General features: G+C 53.7%; 7 protein-coding genes across 7 annotated transcripts; 4 read left to right on the top strand and 3 right to left on the bottom strand.

Moving 5' to 3' along the window:
- Positions 1-159: 159 nt before the first annotated feature.
- BDP55DRAFT_558183 (uncharacterized protein) lies at positions 160-2,299 on the top strand (the record flags this gene model as incomplete). The annotated part of the gene is made up of 2 exons (XM_060569776.1): positions 160-290; positions 352-2,299. 2 exons carry the CDS (start codon positions 160-162, stop codon positions 2,297-2,299), a joined length of 2,079 nt encoding a protein of 692 aa, XP_060426527.1.
- Positions 2,300-5,701: 3,402 nt separating this feature from the next.
- BDP55DRAFT_558234 (nucleosome assembly protein) lies at positions 5,702-6,806 on the top strand (the record flags this gene model as incomplete). Its single annotated transcript, XM_060569779.1, has 3 exons — positions 5,702-5,777; positions 5,896-6,621; positions 6,688-6,806. The coding sequence occupies 3 exons, from the start codon at positions 5,702-5,704 to the stop codon at positions 6,804-6,806; spliced, it is 921 nt and encodes a 306-aa protein (XP_060426528.1).
- Positions 6,807-6,911: 105 nt separating this feature from the next.
- Positions 6,912-9,424, bottom strand: BDP55DRAFT_246007 (uncharacterized protein). The gene is made up of 6 exons (XM_060566242.1): positions 9,016-9,424; positions 8,857-8,955; positions 8,200-8,793; positions 8,045-8,144; positions 7,580-7,971; positions 6,912-7,514 (listed from the first exon to the last, which is right to left on the bottom strand). Exons 1-6 carry the CDS (start codon positions 9,152-9,154, stop codon positions 7,018-7,020), a joined length of 1,821 nt encoding a protein of 606 aa, XP_060426529.1. The 5' UTR covers positions 9,155-9,424; the 3' UTR covers positions 6,912-7,017.
- Positions 9,425-10,973: 1,549 nt separating this feature from the next.
- On the top strand, positions 10,974-13,048 carry BDP55DRAFT_672618 (HypA protein). Its single transcript, XM_060575546.1, has 6 exons — positions 10,974-11,385; positions 11,440-11,481; positions 11,536-12,254; positions 12,340-12,551; positions 12,603-12,823; positions 12,885-13,048. The coding sequence occupies exons 1-6, from the start codon at positions 11,146-11,148 to the stop codon at positions 12,903-12,905; spliced, it is 1,455 nt and encodes a 484-aa protein (XP_060426530.1). The 5' UTR covers positions 10,974-11,145; the 3' UTR covers positions 12,906-13,048.
- BDP55DRAFT_731289 (WD40-repeat-containing domain protein) lies at positions 13,037-15,848 on the bottom strand (the record flags this gene model as incomplete). The annotated part of the gene is made up of 3 exons (XM_060579797.1): positions 13,037-15,596; positions 15,656-15,768; positions 15,831-15,848. The coding sequence occupies 3 exons, from the start codon at positions 15,846-15,848 to the stop codon at positions 13,037-13,039; spliced, it is 2,691 nt and encodes an 896-aa protein (XP_060426531.1).
- A 345-nt stretch (positions 15,849-16,193) lies between these two features.
- BDP55DRAFT_246057 (septin) lies at positions 16,194-17,967 on the top strand. The gene is made up of 4 exons (XM_060566243.1): positions 16,194-16,425; positions 16,496-16,658; positions 16,718-17,028; positions 17,087-17,967. The coding sequence occupies exons 1-4, from the start codon at positions 16,321-16,323 to the stop codon at positions 17,663-17,665; spliced, it is 1,158 nt and encodes a 385-aa protein (XP_060426532.1). The 5' UTR covers positions 16,194-16,320; the 3' UTR covers positions 17,666-17,967.
- On the bottom strand, positions 17,967-20,044 carry BDP55DRAFT_246078 (branched-chain alpha-ketoacid dehydrogenase). The gene is made up of 4 exons (XM_060566244.1): positions 19,737-20,044; positions 19,553-19,672; positions 19,204-19,486; positions 17,967-19,120 (listed from the first exon to the last, which is right to left on the bottom strand). Exons 1-4 carry the CDS (start codon positions 19,901-19,903, stop codon positions 18,269-18,271), a joined length of 1,422 nt encoding a protein of 473 aa, XP_060426533.1. The 5' UTR covers positions 19,904-20,044; the 3' UTR covers positions 17,967-18,268.
- Between the last annotated feature and the right edge of the window lie 1,414 nt (positions 20,045-21,458).

The raw sequence follows: 21,458 nt of genomic DNA on the forward strand, positions 1-21,458 counted from the left end.
TTTTGGTAGAAGTTCAGCGTCTCAACTTTACCGTCGTCAGCAACACTTTTGTTGGGATCTAGGGGCAGACATACCGTACGCGACAAAGAGTGCATGGCGATGAATGCATGTGCGACATCTCTTCGGCCTTAGATTTCACCTCAACTCTACACAGCGACGATGTCGTCCTACAACGGCGCCGATGCGAATTCGGTCACATCGACCAGTCCCGCCTCCGAGGACTCCCAAGCGAAGCCCAAGAGGGCCAGAACCAGTAAACCAAAAGTCAAGACAGGATGCAATAACTGCAAGTACGTGACGCACTCTGCTGCACCCGTGTTCGTGGGCCAGAGTCTAACATGCTCATCATAGACAACGGCGCATCAAGTGCGACGAAAAACGACCCTCCTGCTCGCAGTGTGTACGCTCCAAGAAGATTTGCACCGGATATCCTCCTCCCAGCCGTAGCGCTAGACCTCACGAGGTTCTCGCCATTGCCCCAAAGCCTCTCTTGGCCGCCGCTCCAACCAACGCTGCTCCCGCGCGAGCCATCGACTTACCTCCTAGGAGAGTTCAGAAGATTCAACGCCGATTGACTCCCCCACAAACCCCCAATGACGGCCCTTCGGCCATTACCATGTACCGCCCGGCGGGCAACTTACAACTCTCACCTCAAGAAGGCCTCTATTTCCAGTTGTTCCGCACTCACACAGCAAACGAATTATCTGGTTATTTCGATTCCGTCTTCTGGACACAGACAGTCTTACAGGAATGCCACGCCGAGAACGCCATCCGTCACGCTGTGGTCGCTCTTGGGGCTCTGTACAAGACCCTGGAACAATCTTGCGAGTCCCCGCCGGGCTCGCCATCCGATGTCATGAACCCCATGGATGGCGCATATCGACATTGGGAAGTAGCAATCAAGCAGTACTCAGAGGCCATCAACGCACTCGTCCAGCTCCACCGTGACCAGAAATCGCATCGAACTCTGCTCATGGCAAGTGTGCTGTTGGCTTGCTTCGACTCGTTCGTCGGGGACCATCGCCAAGCAATTCGACAAATCCAGACTGGCCTCAGCCTACTGGAGAAGCTGCGGGCCGAGCGAAGGAAATCATTCGTCCCTCTCTCCGAGGAGCCTGTTGAGGAAGAACTGGTCAAAATGTTCACAAGGCTGGCCATCCAAGCCAAGTCCTACGACATGGCATTCCACTTCCCCGAGCCTTACGTGATTCGGCTTACGCCCCAAACTCCCGAGCTCCCCCAGTCACCCCCTTCGGACGCCGGCAGCTCACCGTCATCCATGAGCTCATCCTCGATGCCAGAACAGTTCTTCAACCTGATGGAGGCACGCATCGCTTGGGACAAGCTTCTCGAGAAGATGCTTCGCTTTACCGAAACCTTGTTCACGTATCAAAAATCAACAGGCGCGAACGGTCCTATGGGTATTCTGCCCAAGTCATTGAAGCAGTATGGAATGAGCTTCAAAGGGCAACTAGACGGTTGGTCTGAAGCATTTGAGTACCTCCTCGAATCCCGCACAGCACCCGGCGTCAGCCATCAAGAGAAGGCCGGCATCGCAGTCCTCAAGATGTTCCAAATCATGAGCCAGATTTTGTTTCTCATGACATACAGCGACAGCGAGTCACAATTTGACGTTTTCCAGCCTCATTTCAAGGCCATTGTCGATCTTGCTTCTGAAGTGGTGGGCGATGAAGAGAGACGAGCGGCAGCCAAGAGGTGTCCCGATCCCTCGCAGTGTACTCACCGTCACAATCATACCCCGGATATCTTTGGCGGCCACGAGTACAATACTTTCCACATCAAGCCCAGCTTCAGCGCCGATTTGGGTATTGTCCCGCCCTTATTTGTGGTTGCCACCAAGTGCAGACATCCCGTTATCAGGCGACAGGCCATCCAGCTTTTAAGAAGCAGCGCGCGGCGGGAAGGCATGTGGGACAGCGAGCTCACAGCGCGAATCGGGCAATGGGTTGCAACGATTGAGGAGGAGGAGCTTCTGTCTTCACCGTCTCCCGAAGCGCGTGTCTCTCAAGCCGGCGCCAACGGAAGACACGGATCAGTGGACTTTGGCGAGGATATCCCGCTGGGACCCGGCGGCAATGCCCGTTGGGATGCTCGAAGGGATAGTGCGATTCCCGGACTGATCAAATCGAAGCGGTCTGTCCCTGAAGACAAGCGCGTCATGGTCCGGGCGGTGGACTTTGACCTGAGGGCTAGGTTTGCCAACCTCCAGGTCGGCACCCGTGGCATCATCACCGGCATGCCAGACATGCGGTCTCGTGTTACCCATATCACGTGGTAGACCACTGCCTGAGAGCAAGAAGAGAACATGAGGAAGATGTTGAAATGGTCATATTTGCGTTTGATTTTTGTATTGGATATACCCCCGGCGATGTGCAAAACACAAGTGGTCATAGGGCCGTTTCTGGATCTCTTCTCTACGCAACTACGACAAAAAGTCATACGATCTGATGATTCATGGGAGTATCAAAGCGTTGTTTTTGTCATAGGAACGGGAGAGCACCAGGGCCGGCAAGGCTGTGGGTTTCAAGCAAGGAAGGGAGCGATAGCGCTGCATTTAAGAGGAGTTGTATGGTCACGAAAGACAGAACAAAACACACCAAAGGGGTCAAAACTGGGACTGCGCAAGCAATAATAGTCAACTTGTTGGTCAATCAAGACGATGACACGGCACTATTATATGCACCCGAAAGACGTACTTGACTAATTTCTACGATGATCTGGGCTGTGATGGTGAGCTGATATCTAGATGTTTGAAGGCCAAGGTAGAGACATGCTACCTATCAGCGAATGGCCGGTAGAATCCGGAGGCGTATTGGACTTATACCACCTGTCGTCATTCACGGACCACGTATACCCATTCCGAGCACGGACTCCCGCAGCTGACAAGTTGACAGGCGGTAGGTGTGCTATCTGAGTTCTGCACCGCCCGGGGAGCGTCATCGTCCGGTCGTCCGGGACCATGTGGGCCCTTGTCGGAGCCGGTGGTCGGTGATGTGTATCCGCTTTCTTCCGCGAACATACCGGGCTAGGCGGGCACGCGGGGGAAGGGCTCCGCGCTCGTTAGTGGGACGTGATAGCTGTGTATCCGAAGCTTCCAGTGATTCCTCGTTTTCGCAAGTGTCTATCTAGTCCCATACCTCGACAAGTCCGTGACGGAATAGTCTCCGGTCATACATCCTACCTACCAAGCAGCCTTTTCCACCACTATCACCTCAGCCACCACTCTCCCTTCAAAAGGAAAATTTTTATTAGTCATATGCTACATTATGTTATTTTCAAAAACGTTGTCGAGATACTAGGTAAGTAGTTTAGTCATCACAGTGATAATGATGATGCCAAGGGAGTATGGATGCGGTGAGCGGAAAGCTATTCTGTCGCCCACTTGCGCGTGATCGTGGACGTGAGCCAGGGGAGAGAGGACCCCTCGCGTGTGAACTCCAGTCAAAAAAGACTCAAGGTACGATGGGGGCAATCTCAGATTTCTCTCGGACTCTTGGAGGCTCAGACCTTGAAACTGGTCGTCTGTCTCCTAGCAACCGTTTGGGGGTTTTTTGCTAGGATGATGCCAGTGAGAGTAAGAGATGGTAGAGTTTTTTCCTTTTCGGCTACGGTGACATTCCGTCGGTTGGGATGGGGTCCTTTGGTTATGCCGTTTTACTGTGCGGGATGATGCCGGTCTTGATTTATCTGGGCGAAAGGAGATGGACTTTATAGTTCCTGCCATGTTCCTCCCGATTCCCAAAGCAACTGTTATGCTGCTGCTGCTGCTTGACTCCCTGAGCAGTGATTCGAATGGCGGAAGGGCGGACGCTTGCTCTTAACATGAACTTGGCATGTATTCAAGGCACTCGCAATGAGCGTTCTTCTTTTTTTTTTTTTCTCTTCCTGGGACTGACTAAAAGGTAGCAGACGCCTCAGACATGAAGGGCCGAACGAGTAAGAGTCTCCTCAAGGGTAAACAGAGAGACGAATAGTACACAGACACGCGGTGGTCAATTTTCACACCCAGGTTATAGAGCGCCATCGACGCAGGCCCTTAGCATTGTAATTTGACCTCGGCGGGACAAGACGATGGCAGCGAGGGGCGGTAACGAATATCGGACCCCTCAGTGGATCACTGTTTGTCATGAGAGAACAGAGAAGAAGAAGAAGAAGAAGAAGAAGAAGAAGAAGAAGAAAAAAAGGAGAAAGTGCGAGCAATGAGCAACGGAACACTCCATAGCGCGGCTAACAATATTGGACAATGAGAATGCATGAAATAACCATTTGGGCTTGACAGCGGTTTCCCAGTTACGGTAGCGGATACACGGGCAGTTGCCGCCTTTTAGCGTGGGTGAGCGGTGACACGAAAGCAGAATGTGGGTAGTGGTGAAGGAAAAAAAATTGACGATCTAGAAGCAGCCAGCTCGAAATTGCCATATGAGTGGGGGGAGGGGTTGTTATTGTTTTCTCCCAGTCTATTCAGAATTTTCGTTGATGAGGTGAAGCTTCATGGAAGATGGTTGTTCAGAGAGGTTCCATTGCGGATGAGACCCCGCTAGGGGTCCAGGCACGGCTGCTCGGGCTTCGACTGGAGGACCCTCCCATTGGGTCTGAATTTTTTTTTCTTTATCTTCAGCGTTTGAGCGGAAGCTTAACGCGATGCCATGAAGATACTGCGTGAGAGACACATGTGGTATGATGTGGTTTCTGTTAGCGGTAAGCACGTTCAAGGCACGCTTGAGTTGTATTCTTGGCGATACTCTTTATACACATTCCCAATTGAGTTTGGATCCCAAAGATTCAAGGACCGACAGCAAACGAAAAAATAAAATAAAAAAATCACCCTTGTAAACGAAGTGCAGTTCTGGTCCAATGGATCCGCCAAAAATCCTCCGCCTGGCGCCAATTGGATGCGTCTGGGAGTTCCAAAAAGTTCGAGATCAACAGGGACGTGGGGACACGATCCAATGACATCAGTCACCGCCGCCCAAGTGCGCAACAGCCAGTAAAGACTGCAGCTTTTGTCCTCCATCCTTGAGAGCTGGCGTCACAGGCAACACACAGGAAACCCAAACAAGCACAAAGGTGACGAGAGAGATGCAGGCGACCTGTTTGAAAATTTTCTTCATTTTTTTCCTCCCGTCTCCTTTCTCTCTCCCTTTTCTGTTTGTTCCTGGGCCAAACTGGCGTCACGGCGCCTCTGCTCCTCTGCTGTGACCCATTCACCCCTCCCCTTGCTCCTCTTCCCCCACGTATTCAGAACCACAGGTCCCTTTTTAAACAGAAAATTTCACCCATCCAAGCAGAGGAAAACAAATAAACAATAGCAGAGTATTCGTACATGTACCTACCTAAGGTACCTTGCCATAGATTTGATAAGCTGCCCAGGTTCATACCTTGAATACCTTACCTTTAGTACTTAAGACATTGTTGCCCCTTGTGCCGCCCACCCCTCCTCCACTTACTTTTACTTGCTTCTGAACAAATCCTTTGCGACTCAGGCTAATTAACAACCCCGCCAACTTTTTTTTTTTTAATCACTACCCCGCCACGAAAGAAAGTTGAAAAATCTCACAGCACCCTTCTCGAGATTTCTTCCTTTTGACGTTTTCACTCACTCCTTCTCACACTCCATCACATATCCTTTACCCTTCCACATAAATACACACACACACACAACACCGCCAAAATGACTGAAATGGTTGAGACCGGTGTCACCTACGAGCAGCTCGCTGATCTCGAGCACGAGTTCGAGATCGTTGAGAACGAGATCGGTATGTTTTGATTCCATCTTGCGCAAAACCCTCACATCCTGCAAAATTCATCATCTTCTTTTCTCGTCTTTCTTTTTCCCTTTTACCTTTTTCTATTTCAGCTAACGCCCCTGCCCAGTCCGCAAGCAGTACGAGCTCTCCAAGCCTCTGTACGAGAAGCGCGCCGCCATCGTCTCCAAGATCCCCAACTTCTGGGCCCTCGTCTTTGAGCAGTCGCCCCCCGAGGTCGACGAGCACATCCAGCCCTCCGACGCCGCCCTGCTCCTCTCCTCCCTCAAGAACATCTCCGTCTCCCGCCCCGAGATTGAGAACAGCTCCGGCGGCGACCCCCGCTCGCTGACCATCCGCTTCGAGTTCAACGAGAACGAGTACTTTGAGGACTCGGTCGTCGAAAAGACCTTTTGGTACCGCCACTCCGCCACCTACACCGGCCTCGTTTCCGAGCCCGTCGACATCAAGTGGAAGGCCGGCAAGGACCTGACCGAGGGCCTCCTCTCCGCCGCCAAGAAGGTCTGGGACCAGGGCCCCATCACCCCCGGCAAGCTCACCCCCGAGGCTGAGGCCCTCCGCAAGAAGGTCGAGGAGACCGCCATGGGTGGCGTCTCCTTCTTCTCCTTCTTCGGCTACGTCGGCAAGCGCATCTCCGCCGAGGAGAGCAAGGCCGCCCTCGCCAAGGAGGTCAAGGAGTTTGAGGACCGCAAGGCCGGCAAGAAGGCCGGCGAGGAGGCCGAGGAGGAGGGCGACGAGGACGAGACCGAGTTCGAGCTCGAGATCTTCCCCGACGGCGACGACGTCGCCGTCGCCATCGCCACCGACCTGTGGCCCGAGGCGCTCCACTACTTTAGTAAGTTCCTCCGCGACGGTGCCGTCGCTGCTGAAGGACAAGATGGAGACTTACTCTCAATGATAGCCCAAGCCCAGGAGGCCGGCGAGCTGTCCGATTGCGAATTTGAGTCCGACGATGAGGAGGATGAGGATGAGGAGATGGGCGACGCCGAGACCACCCCCAACAAGAAGCGCAAGGCTTAGATTGATGACCACCGACGACGACGACGACAACACAACACACCCCAACACACACGCGCATGATGATGAACTTTCTTAATATTAGACAAAACCTGGTGATACCATGATCGAGTCCCCCTCATAGAGGAAGAGGGAGGGACTTCTGAATCCAAAAAGTTTTCGTTTGTTATACCACTATACTTGTCCCTATTACTACACTCTGTGACCTTATTGTTCATGTCTGCGGCTGAGAGATATTGACCTTCTCCGATGACCTCAGCTTTTCGTTTGCCGGTGTGCCTCTGTCCTGCCCCGATAAGGAAGGTCTCGCTACTGTCTGCCCAAGTTCATGTATGCCATGCGCGGAGCTAAGCTCCGCAGCGCCGTGTTCTGCGGGTAACTCGACGGGGTTGAAGTGATCGGTATGTTCCTCATGGAGCGTGTTGATCCCGGCCGGCCTCTTACGTCCTATGTACCCCTCGTCGGGCTTCTGGGATCCTGGGGGTGTGCCGCCGGCCTCCTGCTGCGGTGTTGCCTGGTATCGTCTTTTCCTTTTCAGGAAGAACACTGCGAGGCAGATGACGAGAACGAGGCCTGCAAAACCGCCAACGGTGGCACCTACGATGGTACCAACAGGCGGCTTGGATGACTCAGAACCTTGCGCTGTCGAAGTTGCGCTGCTCGTACTGGATCGTCCAGTGGGAGAGGGGTCTGATGTCGAGTTGGGCGCAACTGTTGTTTGGTGAGTATCTCGCCCTTACACACGCACAGTCTGATACGACGTCACGCTCACTTACGCTCAGAAAACAAGGGTCTGACCTCTTCACTCGCCCAAGCGACGGAATCGAGTCCCCCCTGTGCATACCACTGCTTGACTAGGTCTGGCGACTCGTACGGCTGCGCCTGAGAATCGTACCGGTCCAACCAAACCATCTCCGTCATGTCAAAGATGCCCAGCCCGAGACTCCATGGGTCTGGGTCTGTCAGCGAATTAGGGAAACCTAAGGACGCGTCTGTTCCGCCAATGGAGAGCATCTGGCGGCCTCCGCCGGCCACGACGACGCAGGTGTGGTCCGCCCGACGGATCGACGAGCCGGTCGCCTTGAAGAATACGAACCCAGGCAAGCTTAGGACGTAGACCTCGCCAAAGGTTTGATCTGTGCTCCAGCTGCGGCCGCCGTAAAAGAAGCTGAGTAACGTACTAGCATTAGTTTCTACCGCTTATGAAGATCAAGCGAGATGATGAAATACGTTTCTCCTACATCTCGTACGTGTTATTGGTGCTGGAAGCACCCACAACACAAAACTTTCCTCGTCTTATCGGTCTGGCGCCTGCGGTTTGTTGAGTATACCACTTGTCGGCTGAGTAAGTGTCAGTGCCTTGTTGAGAGACGCGCCGCCAAGGTAGTTTACTGACTGCTGGGATTGTACAAGGTGACCTTGTTAAAGTCCAATTCCTTGTACCCTGACAAGAACATTTGCGACTCGCCTCCACCTAAGAAGAGCAGCAGTCCGCTGGATCCAAACGGCACAAACTGTGCTGAACCCTCTATCATGGTTCCGTACTGGCCGAACCCAGTTGTTGACGTATTTTTAATCTCTCCGGAAGTCATGTTGTAAGATACTAGTCCGGGAATGGCGATGTTTTTACCAGAGACGGAGGTATCAGATAGTCGGTTCGCATACCCGCCAAAGTAATATCCTACGTCCTTGCTCTGGGTGAAAGAGGCCTCTGCAGAGCGCACAAGCTGGGTGAAAGCGACGACGCTCGTTGGTGTGATTTGCGACCAGGTCCCGCCACCGTTCCCGTCCACTTCGAAGCGCCATATCTCGTTTGGCGGGGGGATGCCGGTATAGGACATCATGCCGCCCCAGACATAGAACGCATTTGAGGATGGGTCGCGCCACATAGCCTGCTTATTGAACGTGGCCCCTTTTTTGGGAGTGGAAGTCATCGTGATGCTAGAGTTGGTCCATGAGCGCTTGAGACTGATGGAGAGTGTCGAGTTGACTAGAGAGAAGTTAACGTTAATGGCCTGTCTTCATCCAAATTCCAGAGAGACTTCAATCTTACCTGCCCACGACGGGTGGTTGGCGGCCGTCCCATTTTTCCCGTTATACAGTTGTGATACCTCGCCGCCATCTATATACACATAATCACCTATGACAATCGCTGCTGAAGTCAGAACACGAGGCTCGGTCATCATGGGTTTCGTGAAGGTGTACGACATACCGGAGGGGAAGGCTCTCCTCAGAAAAGCAGACGGAGACGGAGCGTCATCGCGTACTATCAGCCTCGAGCTTCCATAGGGGCTCCAGCACCGCGCTAAAACCACCAACCAAGAGAAAATGAAGAGGCTTGAGCGACGCATCGATGGGGAGAATTTTCACACGCCCGGAGTGGCCTCTATGAGTGATGAGGAAAGAGCAAGAAAGGCCGCGATATCTTCAACAGTCTGAAGTAGGAGGATGGGGGAAAGAATATCAGGGGGAAGCATCAGAATGTCCTGACGGCCTCCAGGAGAGGCCTCATCAGCTCAGAGGAACTTGACCTCAGCCGCTGTCTGCAGGCTTCTATCTCTTGATCCGACACGCCACCTATAACTCCGTATGACTAGACTGGAGAGCCTGCTGCAGTAGCTCACGGCAGGTATTCTTCGCCCAATGATTGACTTCTGGCTATATGTATTGCCTGTGAAGCTTGGATACAGATGTCAGTCCTGGCAGAATCCTTCACCATCGAGGCTGCGGCGGGGAGGATGAGGCAAGCCAGATGTCAGACGAGAAGGCTGTCGTTGTTCAGTCATTTAGGAGCCTGCCGAGCGCTGGACGAAGGCTTGCACCTGGTCGGGGAATGATCGCCATCGTGAGCATGCCTTCGCAATCCTTCTGACGGTGACTTTGATAGCATTGTCAAGCGCAAAATGCAGAATGCGGCAGTGCAAGTGGATAGCTCGGATGAAGTTGAAGACAGCTAGATGAGTCTTGTAATGGACGATAATACGGGTGGTTATTTAAGCTTAAGTTTCGTGGCAGGGACTGCCTCATCGGCCCCTTGCTCTTTTCTAGGAACTTTGGCTTGAGATCGCCTGCAGCACTTTCCGAGGTCAAACGGGCGGAAGGGTTCATCAAGTATTGTGGAGCTTGATCACGACGTCTCAAGCCGAGTTTCCTGGGCATGTTCTTGCGCAAGATACAAGATACCTGCCTAAGATACCTTGGGTAAGGTAGGTAGCCTTTGCCTGCGAGCCTGCCTATCTGCGGGCGTAAGCAAGACTAAGACCTGGCCATGAGGCCAATCTCGACAAAGTCCTGTTCCTTAGAGAAGACACCCGGGTGCCGACGAAAAATGAAAATAGAAGGTGCCTACTGTCTTCACCGGCAGCTTGGCCTGGCTCTTGTCGATGTGTTCATTTTCATGTCTACGATGGTGGGGTGTTGTTATCCCGTAACATCTGACTGAGATATCCTGCTCACTGGCGGTGACTGAAGGCCGGGGACATCAAGCACCTCGTTCGGCTAAGCCTTATGGTACACATTACTATGCTTGAGTCTTCGCGTGTGGCCGTGGACATCGTATCGTCCTCCGATTTCATCGCCTTTCGCGTTCAAGCCTCAAGACCGAAGGCGCACCCACCCTCTCTCAGGTATGAGAAGGTCCACCCACTACTTCAGTCGTATTACTAACACAACCCTAGCGACAGCGAATGGGCTTTTGGATTTCTCAGCCTGCGAATCGAACGGATCTGGATTCCATGTTGTCTTTCTGGATCCTGTGCGAAGTACATGCAGACTTGCATTTCATTGCAGACAGGGCTCGGGTCTCGGCCAACGACCTCCCCGGGCCGGTAGATCACGGCGACCGAAGACCATGGAACAGCGGGGATTTCGGCGGACAGTGTCGGAGGTATCTGTCTACAACTCTCCGGTCCGTCCTTGTCTTTCGGCAAAAGTTGGGTTTTGTCTGATGTATACCCGACTACTAGCACCACCTGAAAACTACTCCGTTGCACCGTTATTAGTTATTCAGTCTTTAATTGTCAGACGAAAGTGGTGGGTGGCATCCAAACCCAATCCTCCCCCAACGCTGCGATGACGTCAAAAGTCTGGGGAATTGGCTGTGTAGAGTTTAGGTGATGTGCACCACAGACCCCCTCGCAGGGTCGCCGCGCGGGAACCACTCCGACTTACCCGAATCTAGCCATCCTATGGGAACAGCTCCGTTTCTTTACCACTCGCGCTCGCCCTTTCGCGTGTGCCTCATTTGTAAGCGGGCGTATGGTCCCGGGGGTCTTGCATAGGTTCGATCCCCCCTGTCTTTGATACATATTAAGGTTCAGTCACGGCCTTTACCGTTCCCACGATGTCATGGCGATGCTTATCTCTAAGTAAAATGAGATTGTCACCCGCGGTTCCCAAGAGAATCTCAAAACAAGTCACATATCTCAGAACCCCCATCTTCCCATACAACCAGGCCAGAGCTATCAACATGGCGACAGCATACAAGGTCAAAGTTCCGGCGACGAACACGGGATTGTGGAAATTTGAGCAGAAAGATGCTACCGCAAGTAAGGTGTCTGAGTTGCTCCAAGAGGATCTCGAGGTATGGACAAGTCGCTTCTTACATCAGAGTCAGCCGGATGCTAATATTGCACAGAAACATCATGTCTTCTTCAACCAAGAAGGCTTCCACAACCACGTAAGCTCTCCAATACTCGGATCACAGCATAGCCAGCCACTAACATCATTCCAGATCCCCCACCAAGTCCTAGCCCTCTTCGGCACCGGCGCTGGCCCGGACGCCATCCAGATGGCTTACAAGGAAAACGCAAACTACCAGCGCCCAGCCCAGACCCCGCGCGACTCCGTCGCAGATGAGCTGCACGACTGGGACCGCGCCAAAGGGTACCTCGGTAAGGAGAAGCACTACCCAGACTTCCTCCTCTTCTTCCAGCGCGAGATCGAGAGGCTCGGGGGCTGGGAGACGGCGCTGAACGAGCACCTCTTCAAGGGCGACGAGCGCGCCGACGACATGTTCCAGCGCATGTTCTCCGGCTTCTTGCACCCCATCATCCAGCTCATGTACGGCGTCGAGTGGGAGCAGCCCGCCATCGTCGCCGAGGGGCTGGCGCAGGCTGCGGTACACAACAACCAGCTCAAGGACTTTTTCAATGAGACGGAGAAGCGTGCGGCGGCGGCTGGTGGTCCGATGCCGCTGATTTCGGATCTTGTTGACGAGATTCGTCGGGACCAGAAGCTTGCTAAAGCTGCTGAGATGAAGGATGCGAACAAGATCTTTGACGGGGTCCTGAAGCGAGCGCCGGAGGAGATGCTGCGGATCGCGAGTAAGGTCAAGGTTCGTCCCGAGGAGTTGGATGAGAGGACGGCCGAGATGTTTCATAATGCATTTCATGTTGCTGGCGGCGCGGCTCTTCGGCCGGGTAAGGAGCCAAAGTGGGATTTCTTCTTGATGTGAGTTGATCTTCCTTTTTTTCAGTTTTCAATTTTGTGAAGGCTGGCAGCGACAACGACAAAAGAGGCTGATATCGTGAAATAGACACCACACGAACGCGGCGCCCATCTTCCTCAGCTTCAACTCCAAGCCGTGGATATCGACGGAAAACAAGGTGCGCATGCTGGAGTACAAGATTCGGATGGACCTGGTGCAGTACGCGGCGCGCGGATGTCCGCCGCTCCGTCTGGAGGATGTCAAGTCGTATAGGCCAAAGGACAAGGATGAGGGCAAGAGCTTGGTCTCCAAGCCGACTGGTAAGATGCCTTATTCGAAGCACTCAGAATAGTGGCTGACTAGCTCTGCAGATCTCCTTCCAAGATTTCATGAGATTGTAGATGACGGCCATACCATCAAGGTGGTCAGGGCCATTGGGATTTGCCAGGAACTTTCATCAAAGTACGGCGACAAACCTTGGATCAAGATCAAAGATGACCAGTGGCTCAACCTCACCTACATGTTGTTGGACAGTACAGAGCATGATGAGACGAGATGGGTTCGCTCAGCGGGCTTTGAAGAGGCGTGGAAGGTAAGCCGACAATATTGACCATACCTATGGTGTACACCTAAGGAACTAACCCTATTCGCAGGATGTTCCTGCTCGCGATTGACTAGCCGACGGCGGTAGGAAGGCATCGAGGCTCTAGAAGGATAAAATGGCGATGACAAGAGTGCAACAGTAGCAAAAATTATGGCAGCTTGACAAAACGGGGGGTATACATTTGTAATAACATCTATGATTTTATTCTAGCCCAATCCACTCATCTCCGTCGGAATCACTCTGGCCCTCCTCCGCGTCGCCAATCGCCAAAGTCTTAGCGGGGGCGTCGAATGCGGCCAAGTCTAGCATTTTTACACCGCTCGTCGCCTCATTTTCATTGCTAGCCTGACCCAAAAGGTAGTCCACCATGTACACGTTATCGTCCGCGAGCCTCCTGATCTCGTCGCGCATCCTCGAGACGGCTCTCGCCACGATTCTCAGCTCGACATCCACCTTGCCCCTGTGCTGCGTGAGCCAGGCGCCGTGCTTGTCCACGAGCGCCTTGACCCAGAGCAGGCAGAACTCAATATGCGGCGTCTCCTCCGTCTGGGCCGCGACAAAGCGCAGTAACCTGGGAACGTAGACGATGGGCATGTCCTGGACGACCAGGGCGATGTCCGTGTGCGGTATTGAGAGGAAGACACGCTTGATGAGGCCGGCTTCGTTGAGGCGGAAGGCCATGACCAAAGCCTTGAGGTAGTCCTTTTCGTTCTCCAGGACGGCGAGCGTGGACGCGGGGGTGATTTCCATATTGAGATCAAAGGGGTCGAACTGCATGAGGTTGTCGAGGCTGTAGATGAGCAGGCCTTCCGTGGTGGCGGCGCAGAAGGCTGTGCCGGTGGGCGTGAATGCCACGCCCGAGACGCGGACCTCTGGCATCCTCTTCCTCGCGGAAGGGTCGCCGCGCTTGGAGCCCGGCAGCGAATCATCTCTCCTGTTCTCGGGGTCTGAGGCCTCGCCCTGGTCGTCGATCAGACCGCCGGGGCCGGCCTCAGTGAGGAGCTTGCTGTTGAGGAACTCTTGCGTTCCGGACAGAGACAGGTTGACACTGACTGTGTACTTCTTCAGGAGAACCATTGTGTGAACAGAGTACAGGCAGATGTACTTGCTGTTGCCACCGGCAAGCAAGCAGCTTCCGTCTGTGCTGTATCGAATGGTGTTGAAGCTCTTTGTGCCCGCCACATTGGCGGCTGTCCTCCGGTCAGTGAGCTTGCGTCCACCAGAAACGTCGCGACGGCCGTCCAGCCCAGATACCTGCTCGGCATCTGTGACAGACCAGAAAGACAGCTGGCCATCTAAAGTCGAGATCGCCAGTTGCAGAGAATCAGGGCGCACAGCGATATCGAGGATATCGGCCTGCAGCTGCAGAGGCTCGCTCGTTTGCGTTCTGTTGAAGATGGACCAAATTCTTGCGGTACGGTCCCAGCTACCACTGATCAGGGAGTTGCCGTTTGGTGTGAAGGCCAGGGCCGACACGGGACCCTCGTGACCGGTGAGCTGATCCAGAAGCTGTCCCGTTTGAACCGACCAAATATGGATGTCAAAAGAATCCAGAGATCCAGCTGCGACGACCTCGCCGCTAGGGTCAACGGCCATACATGACCATGACAGCCTCGTTGGCGCTGTGAATGTGCGGAAGTTTCTGTATCTGATGAGATCCCAGGCTCTTACGGAGCCGTCCAGACTGGATGTGAAGAGAACGTTGCCCTTCTTTGAGAACTCGCAGGCCGTAACACCACTCGTGTGCTCTGTGAAGGTCACGATGCAGAAACCTGATTCAGTATCCCAAACCTTGATCTTGCCGTCGTCGGCGATGGTGACAATGCGTTGACCGTCTGGAGAATAGACCAAGTTGTTCATGGAGTCAAAGTGGCCCTGCTGCTTCAGGATGTATGACTCGGATTGCCACTCCCACACCAAGAGTTGCCCAAGCTTCGATGCGCCAAAGGCTAGCCACTCTCCGCTCTTGTTGATCGTCACAAAGTCGATATCGTTTTGGGAGATGTTGAGGGTGTGGATCATGTTGAAGTCGGGCATTTCGTAGAGACCAAATGTTCCGTTGGAGAAACCGGCGACGAGAAGGTTGGACTCGGGGTGGAAGGTCGCGCATCGGACATGCGCACTGTTCTGCATGAAGTAGTGTCGGTCGACAATCCTCCAGCGCATGTCGTCCTCGTCCTCGTCCACCATCTCGTCTTCATCCTGAACCGGCTTTCCGACGTACTTCCAGTCGAACACAGCACCATCCTTGCTGACGGTGTAAATGGTTTCCTGGTCTTCTGAAAACCAGGCCCCCACTACTGCCTGCTTGTGTCCCGAAAGTACCGTCGGTACGAAACCCTCCTCACGATCCAAACTCCATATTCTCGCGGTCAAGTCTTTGGAGGTACTGAGGAAGAATCGCGAGTCGCTGGACCACTCGATGCTGCGCACCTCGTCAAAATGTTGTGTGTGGGTGTGGTGCTTCACAAACGGAGCGAACTCGAGTTCCCCTTCGGCGTTCGCATCTGGCGTGGACGGCACATGCCAGACCTCGATCTTACGGCCCAGACCGACGACGAAATGGCGTCCGGAGGGCGAGAAGGAGAGGGCGGTGACAGAAGAGCGGAATGAAAATCGATAGATGGGGATTCGGCGAAGGACGTTGGTCAGAATGGCCTGGCCATCTTCGTCAATGGATAGCAGCAAGTTTCCTCGAGGAGTGAGGCCGATTCGCGAGATGTTTTTTCGGTGCGCAAAGGGGAGTGTATGTGATTTGTTACTGACAAAAGATTAGCTTGGGAATATTCGAATTGCGCCGACTGTCGGGGCTAGACATACTTCACCAGGTCGAAGACAGTAACCCTGTTCCCCACGGGCGAGAACAAATGGGTGCCATCTGGGCCGAAGAGCAGGTTGCCCTGGCAGTATACCGTGCCGAGCAAATTGGAAAACTAGGAATTGAAGCCTCGATTAGAATCGCATGCGGATTACGGGAAAATCTTGCAAGACCTACCTTAAAATCGGTCTTCATTGTCAATTGGCACCCATTCCCTCACCTTGAAGCTACAGAAATTCTCTCCAACCCAAAGATTTTCTTATCGATTGAAGGCGCGCTCTGCAACTTTTTGGCGGGGTCGGGGAATCATTCATCCTAATTTCCGCGGTCTATTCTCCTCCGGGCTAGACAAACTGTTGGTGAAAGTGCCAGGGGGAGAGAGGGGAATGATTGGCAGGAAAAGGGGGTCCTAATTAGTCCCCTGCGACTGGCCCAATGAGTGTGCACCACCCAACCCCAGAAGGCCGAAAGGGAAATTTGGAGGTGGCACCTTTTGATTCCCCTGAAGCACAAGCTCAAACCTCCCCAACTCAACCGTCAACACGCCCACACCGCAACCACATCACGGAAACAGTCGCGCGTTCAATTGCGATTCTTGCGGCCAACGACCCTCTCACAGGCATCAAATCTCGAGTTTAGAGTCGTTCAATCGTCAATACCGCCCAAAATGGCCCCCGCCGCCGCCGAGAGCGCTTCACCGATTGGTATCGCCAACCTCCCTAACCAGCGACACAAGATTGTCGCCAAGCGAGGTGCTGCCTTCACTATTATGGTATGTTCATTCTCGTGTGACGGAACACATGATGATGCGTCGTTGCGGAGAATACTGACAAAATCACTAGGTTGCTGGTGAATCTGGCCTCGGAAAGACCACCTTCATTAACACCCTGTTCTCCACGACCATCAAGAACTATGCCGACCACAAGCGTCGTCACCAGAAGCAGGTCGACAAGACCGTCGAGATCGAGATCACCAAGGCTGAGTTGGAGGAGAAGTTCTTCAAGGGTATGGCTTGTGCTTGCCAATTCTCGTTATGTGGATCATACGATTAACACGGCTTACAGTCCGCTTGACCGTTATCGATACCCCCGGCTTCGGCGACTATGTCAACAACCGCGACTCCTGGATGCCTATCATCGAGTTCCTCGACGACCAGCACGAGTCCTACATGCTCCAGGAGCAGCAGCCTCGCCGTCAGGACAAGATCGACCTCCGTGTCCACACCTGCTTGTACTTCATTCGCCCGACCGGCCACACCCTGAAGCCCCTCGACATCGAGGTTATGAAGAGACTCTGCTCGAGAGTGAACCTGATCCCGGTCATCGCCAAGGCTGATACCCTTAGCCCTGCGGACCTGGCTAAGTTCAAGGCTCGCGTAAGTTTCAATCGACTTGTTTGTAGAGAGCAAACAGACTGACCATTGGGTGCTACAGATTCGCGCCGTCATCGAGGCCCAGAGCATCAAGATCTACCAGCCCCCCGTCGAGGAGGACGACGAGCCCGCTGCTCAGCACGCCCGCAGCTTGATGGCTGCCATGCCCTTCGCCGTGATCGGTTCCGAGAAGGACGTCAAGACTGGTGACGGACGCATCGTCAAGGGTCGCCAGTACTCTTGGGGTGTTGCCGAGGTCGAGAACGAAGACCATTGCGACTTCAAGAAGCTGCGGTCGATTCTCATCCGCACCCACATGCTCGACCTCATCCACACCACCGAGGAGCTTCACTACGAGGCCTACCGCGCCCAGCAAATGGAGACCCGCAAGTTTGGCGAGGCCCGCCCCAGGAAGCTCGACAACCCCAAGTTCAAGGAGGAGGAGGAGGCGCTTCGCAAGCGTTTCACCGAGCAGGTCAAGATCGAGGAGCAGCGTTTCCGCCAGTGGGAGCAGAAGCTCATTGCCGAGCGCGACCGCCTCAACAAGGATCTCGAGCAGACCCATGCCCAGATCAAGCAGTTGGAGACCGAACTGGAGCAGATGCAGGGAAGCGCCGTCCGCAGCCACGGTCGCCGCTAAGGGCATTCGAACGTGAGGGTTTCCCCTCCATTTTTGAGCGGTTTATTCCTGGGCAATTGGTGCTTGCTGGATTCTCGACACTTTTACCTTTTTTTATTTCTTCTATTCGGGGATCGAGAGCACCAACCCACTGCAATATCGTCTTTTTGACGCGTCATCATGGATATGCTAGCTTCTAGCTCGTCAGAATGAGCACGACTCGTTCGCCTGTACGAGCATCAAGTCCTCACTACCAGTCGAACAATAGGAAGAAAAAAAACAAAGCATGCCCTCTGGGTACGGTATGAGATGGACGTTACATTGGGAGCTCTCTTCTTTCCATGAACCTGTTACCCCCTTTTTCCCGTTTAGTTATCCCCCCCTGTTTCTTAGTCACGATGTAATCCAGCTCACCTTTTCATGATACCAAAATTAATGAGAAAGGCGTCTACCTTATAATCCCAATTGTTTCATGTGTGTCTGTAACAAAGTGCTACCTGTGTGAATGTGTGTGTTTATGTGCTCCTGTTCCCCCCCAAAAGAAGCCCTATTGTGTTTCGCCAGTTGGTATCGTTACATTTGCGCCGCCTTTGCATCCATGTCTTGAGAGATCGTTTCTAACACTTATACTGCATCCATCGTGGCCCTGGTCGTCAACTGCTCGTTCTTGTTGCCCAGCTTGGATATTTGAAGAAACGCGTCTACGCCGTAACCCTCGAGGCTGTGCAGCTCGAGGCTGCCCGCCCAGTACTCGGCGTAGACCCGGCTCAGGGGCAGGCCCATGCCCAGCCGCAGATCGGGCGGCCGGCTCGTCATGGAGGCGAGGGAGTTGCCGTGGGTGTGGCTGTGGCTATGGCTGTGATTATTGGGAGTCTTCATGTCGGCGCGGCCCAGTTCGTCTGAGACGTGGAGTTCCTGCATGGTGGCGGCCAACTTGGGCACGCGGCCTAGGTTCTCGAGGCGGCGTTGGCTTTGGGGGCCCTTTGAGAAGGACCAGAGGTAAGGGAGTTCCTCGCGCGGAATGCCGCCTCCTTGGTCTGAGATACGGATGATGACGTGCTGCTGCGCCTCGCAGATGGTGACTTCGATGGGCGGTGGGGGTTTATCGTCTGCGTCTTTGGTTTTGTGGTTGCTGTCCTTGCTGCTCCGCTGCCGTCGCTCTATGACGGCCTGGACGGAGTTGCGGAGGAGCTCACCGATGATGTACTCGAGGTGGCTGAGGATGTAGGGGAAGCTGGACTCGAGGTGGCCTTCGACCTTGATCTCGGGGACCTGTACGTCGTGGCCGTAGGTGGAGCGGGCGAGGCTCTGGACGGCGCGGGTGCAGCGCTCGATGACGTCCTTTGCGATGCACTTTATGAAGACCTCGCCGATGAACTCGGACTCGGAGAGCTTTGCGCCGGGGGAGAACCAGGGGGAGTGGTAGGTTTCTGTGAGGGCGAGGTGCTGCTCTGCGATGACCCTTCTAGATATTCTCTGTTTTGACGTTCAAAGTTAGGTCTACGTGTGTCCGCAGGCGTGTGTGTGTGTGTGTACACCATGGGAGCAAGAGCACTTACAGATCGCAAAACAGTATTCATGAATTTGTCGAGGTCCTTGGCGTCCATGCTGCCTCTGCTTTCCAAGATGCCCATGGAGAGCTTTGGTATGACGGTGAGGTGCGCCTTGAGCATCCCGCTAATGATTTGGCAGAATTTCTCATTGTCCTCTAGGGTCTTGATCTCCTTGATCTTGCGAAAGGTGTCGAATGCATTGTTGTATAATTCGTAGACTTCTTTGATGTGAGGATTCGTGACTACGACGTAGGGCAGTTGTTGCATGTCTCGGATGCGATGTGCTATTCTGTTGCGAGTGTCAGTCTGTGACTTCTCTGAGGTATGAAAGCAGGGGCACATGGAGGCACCCTACCGAGTCGGCAGCTCAGTTCGAACATAGTTGGCAGAGCTCAAGAGTCGTGATTCGGTAAGGGAGCGGCCAAAGACCATGAGCTGGCGCAAGCTGATCGGGCGGGCCTCTCTCACGACCCATCTAGCGGGAGCTCGTTAGCATGTGACAGGAGGAAGTACAGTGGGGGTCGGGAAAGGGACGCAACTCGTCTAGGACGGAGACAGGTCTCCAAGTGGAACTGCTCATTGAACGCCATGGCGATGGCGAGACGCCGTTCTCACGCAGCCTCCCGGGTGCGGGCAGCGATGCCCTCCTGGGGGCTGATGTCAATCCGCATCGTCTACCGGCATGCCGCAATGCGATGGACACCATGCCGTAAATTCCATACGAGTGAGTGGTGGAAACGAAAGAAGAGGGAAAAAAACTTTCGTAAACTTGGATCTAGTCGCAAAGATGGAGGTCTCGAGAGGAGCGAAAGAGGGAAGCTGTCTGGGATGGGAAGCTCCTGAAAGGGGGTTGGGTATATGAGCGATTTTGAGGGAGACCACCGAGTATGTTGCGAGGGCGGGTTGGGCAGCTGTTGAAGCTGTCTCGAGAAGAGGCGTGACCGGTCGACAGATTGGATGACTCTCGCATCGAGAATGGCCGGCGGTTGCTACCTTGCAGGGTCTGGAAGTAATACCCCACACTGCGGAATCGGCGCACCATGCTGCGGACTGCCGCAACGGGCAACCCTGGCCTCCAAGTCTCCAGCGCCAGAAACGACGTGCTGTGATTGGGTCTGTCGGCGGGTCAGAGACCCACACCCCTCTTCCCCTCTGGGCCCTTCTGGGGCCCTGGCGTTGCGTGAGCTCCAGCTTGATCTGGAGGTTTGCCCTTCCCGTCTGGCCCTCCCGTCTCTGCCAGGTTGGGAACCCGGTTCCGTCAGATGACAATGTTCGGTCAGCATTTTTCGGGCATGAGGGAAGCTGTGTCAAGATACCGAAGAGTTCTCCGTTGAAGAGCATGTGCCGCGGATATGCCTTCCTGACAAGAGACGGGTAAAGAAGCTTACCTCAGCTTCCACCAGAGATGGTGGGTTCGTTCAAACGGCCCTATGAACCGTAACAAAGTTTCAACTGGTGGAAACACAAAGCCCAGAGTTCAAACACATGTTCTACGACTCCGGTGCCTGATTTATGGGCAGACGATTTGTTTCTTGAAACGAGACTAAACCTGGCGGTGTGAAAGACTACAACGGCGGGTACGGTAGGAAATGGTGCCTATACCTAAGGTGGTAATCGATAGTATTTTCCCGGTGAGAGCTGTCTACGGGGCATTGCAGGGAAATTCTGATAGGATAGAAGAAGTGTATTGAGCGCCAGTTGGACGCTGTTGTGAATGCACGGGTGACGGGTCCAAGGAGCCCGGGGATATTATCTGCCTCGGGAGTCCTGCTGTACTCGGATGGAGGGGCGCGGTGGCATAAGTGGGGATCTTACTAAGGAACATATCGACTCGCACTTCCATCATGTGTTTATACGCGAAGTCTGCGAGGGTGTCCATTATGAAGGACTAGAAATAAAGGATGTATTTTCTATGCCACTCTTTGCTTTGACTTGACATGTGGAATTATGCAACACCTATATGGTGGAAGGACCGCATCAAAGAATAACCACATAGGGCATGGGCAATCAAGCAGAAGAATGGAACAACCTCCCTCTCGGCTTCTTCAATCTTGAGCCAAGCAAGCCATTGAATAGAACAAAATACATTGTCAAGGATGGCGAGGGCAAGCTCGAGACTTTCATATGCAATGACCACACTTTTGTAGTGCTCATATGTCCACGACGTGGAAACTTTACTGAGGCCAACCGGTATGAGTGCCAGGCTCTTGGGATGCCCACATATCGGATGAGTTGAGCGACCAGTCAGTGACTAAGACATC

Source organism: Colletotrichum godetiae (genome assembly GCF_030913485.1).
Source record: "Colletotrichum godetiae strain CBS 193.32 chromosome Unknown BDP55scaffold_37, whole genome shotgun sequence".
Taxonomy (NCBI): Eukaryota; Fungi; Ascomycota; class Sordariomycetes; order Glomerellales; family Glomerellaceae; genus Colletotrichum; species Colletotrichum godetiae.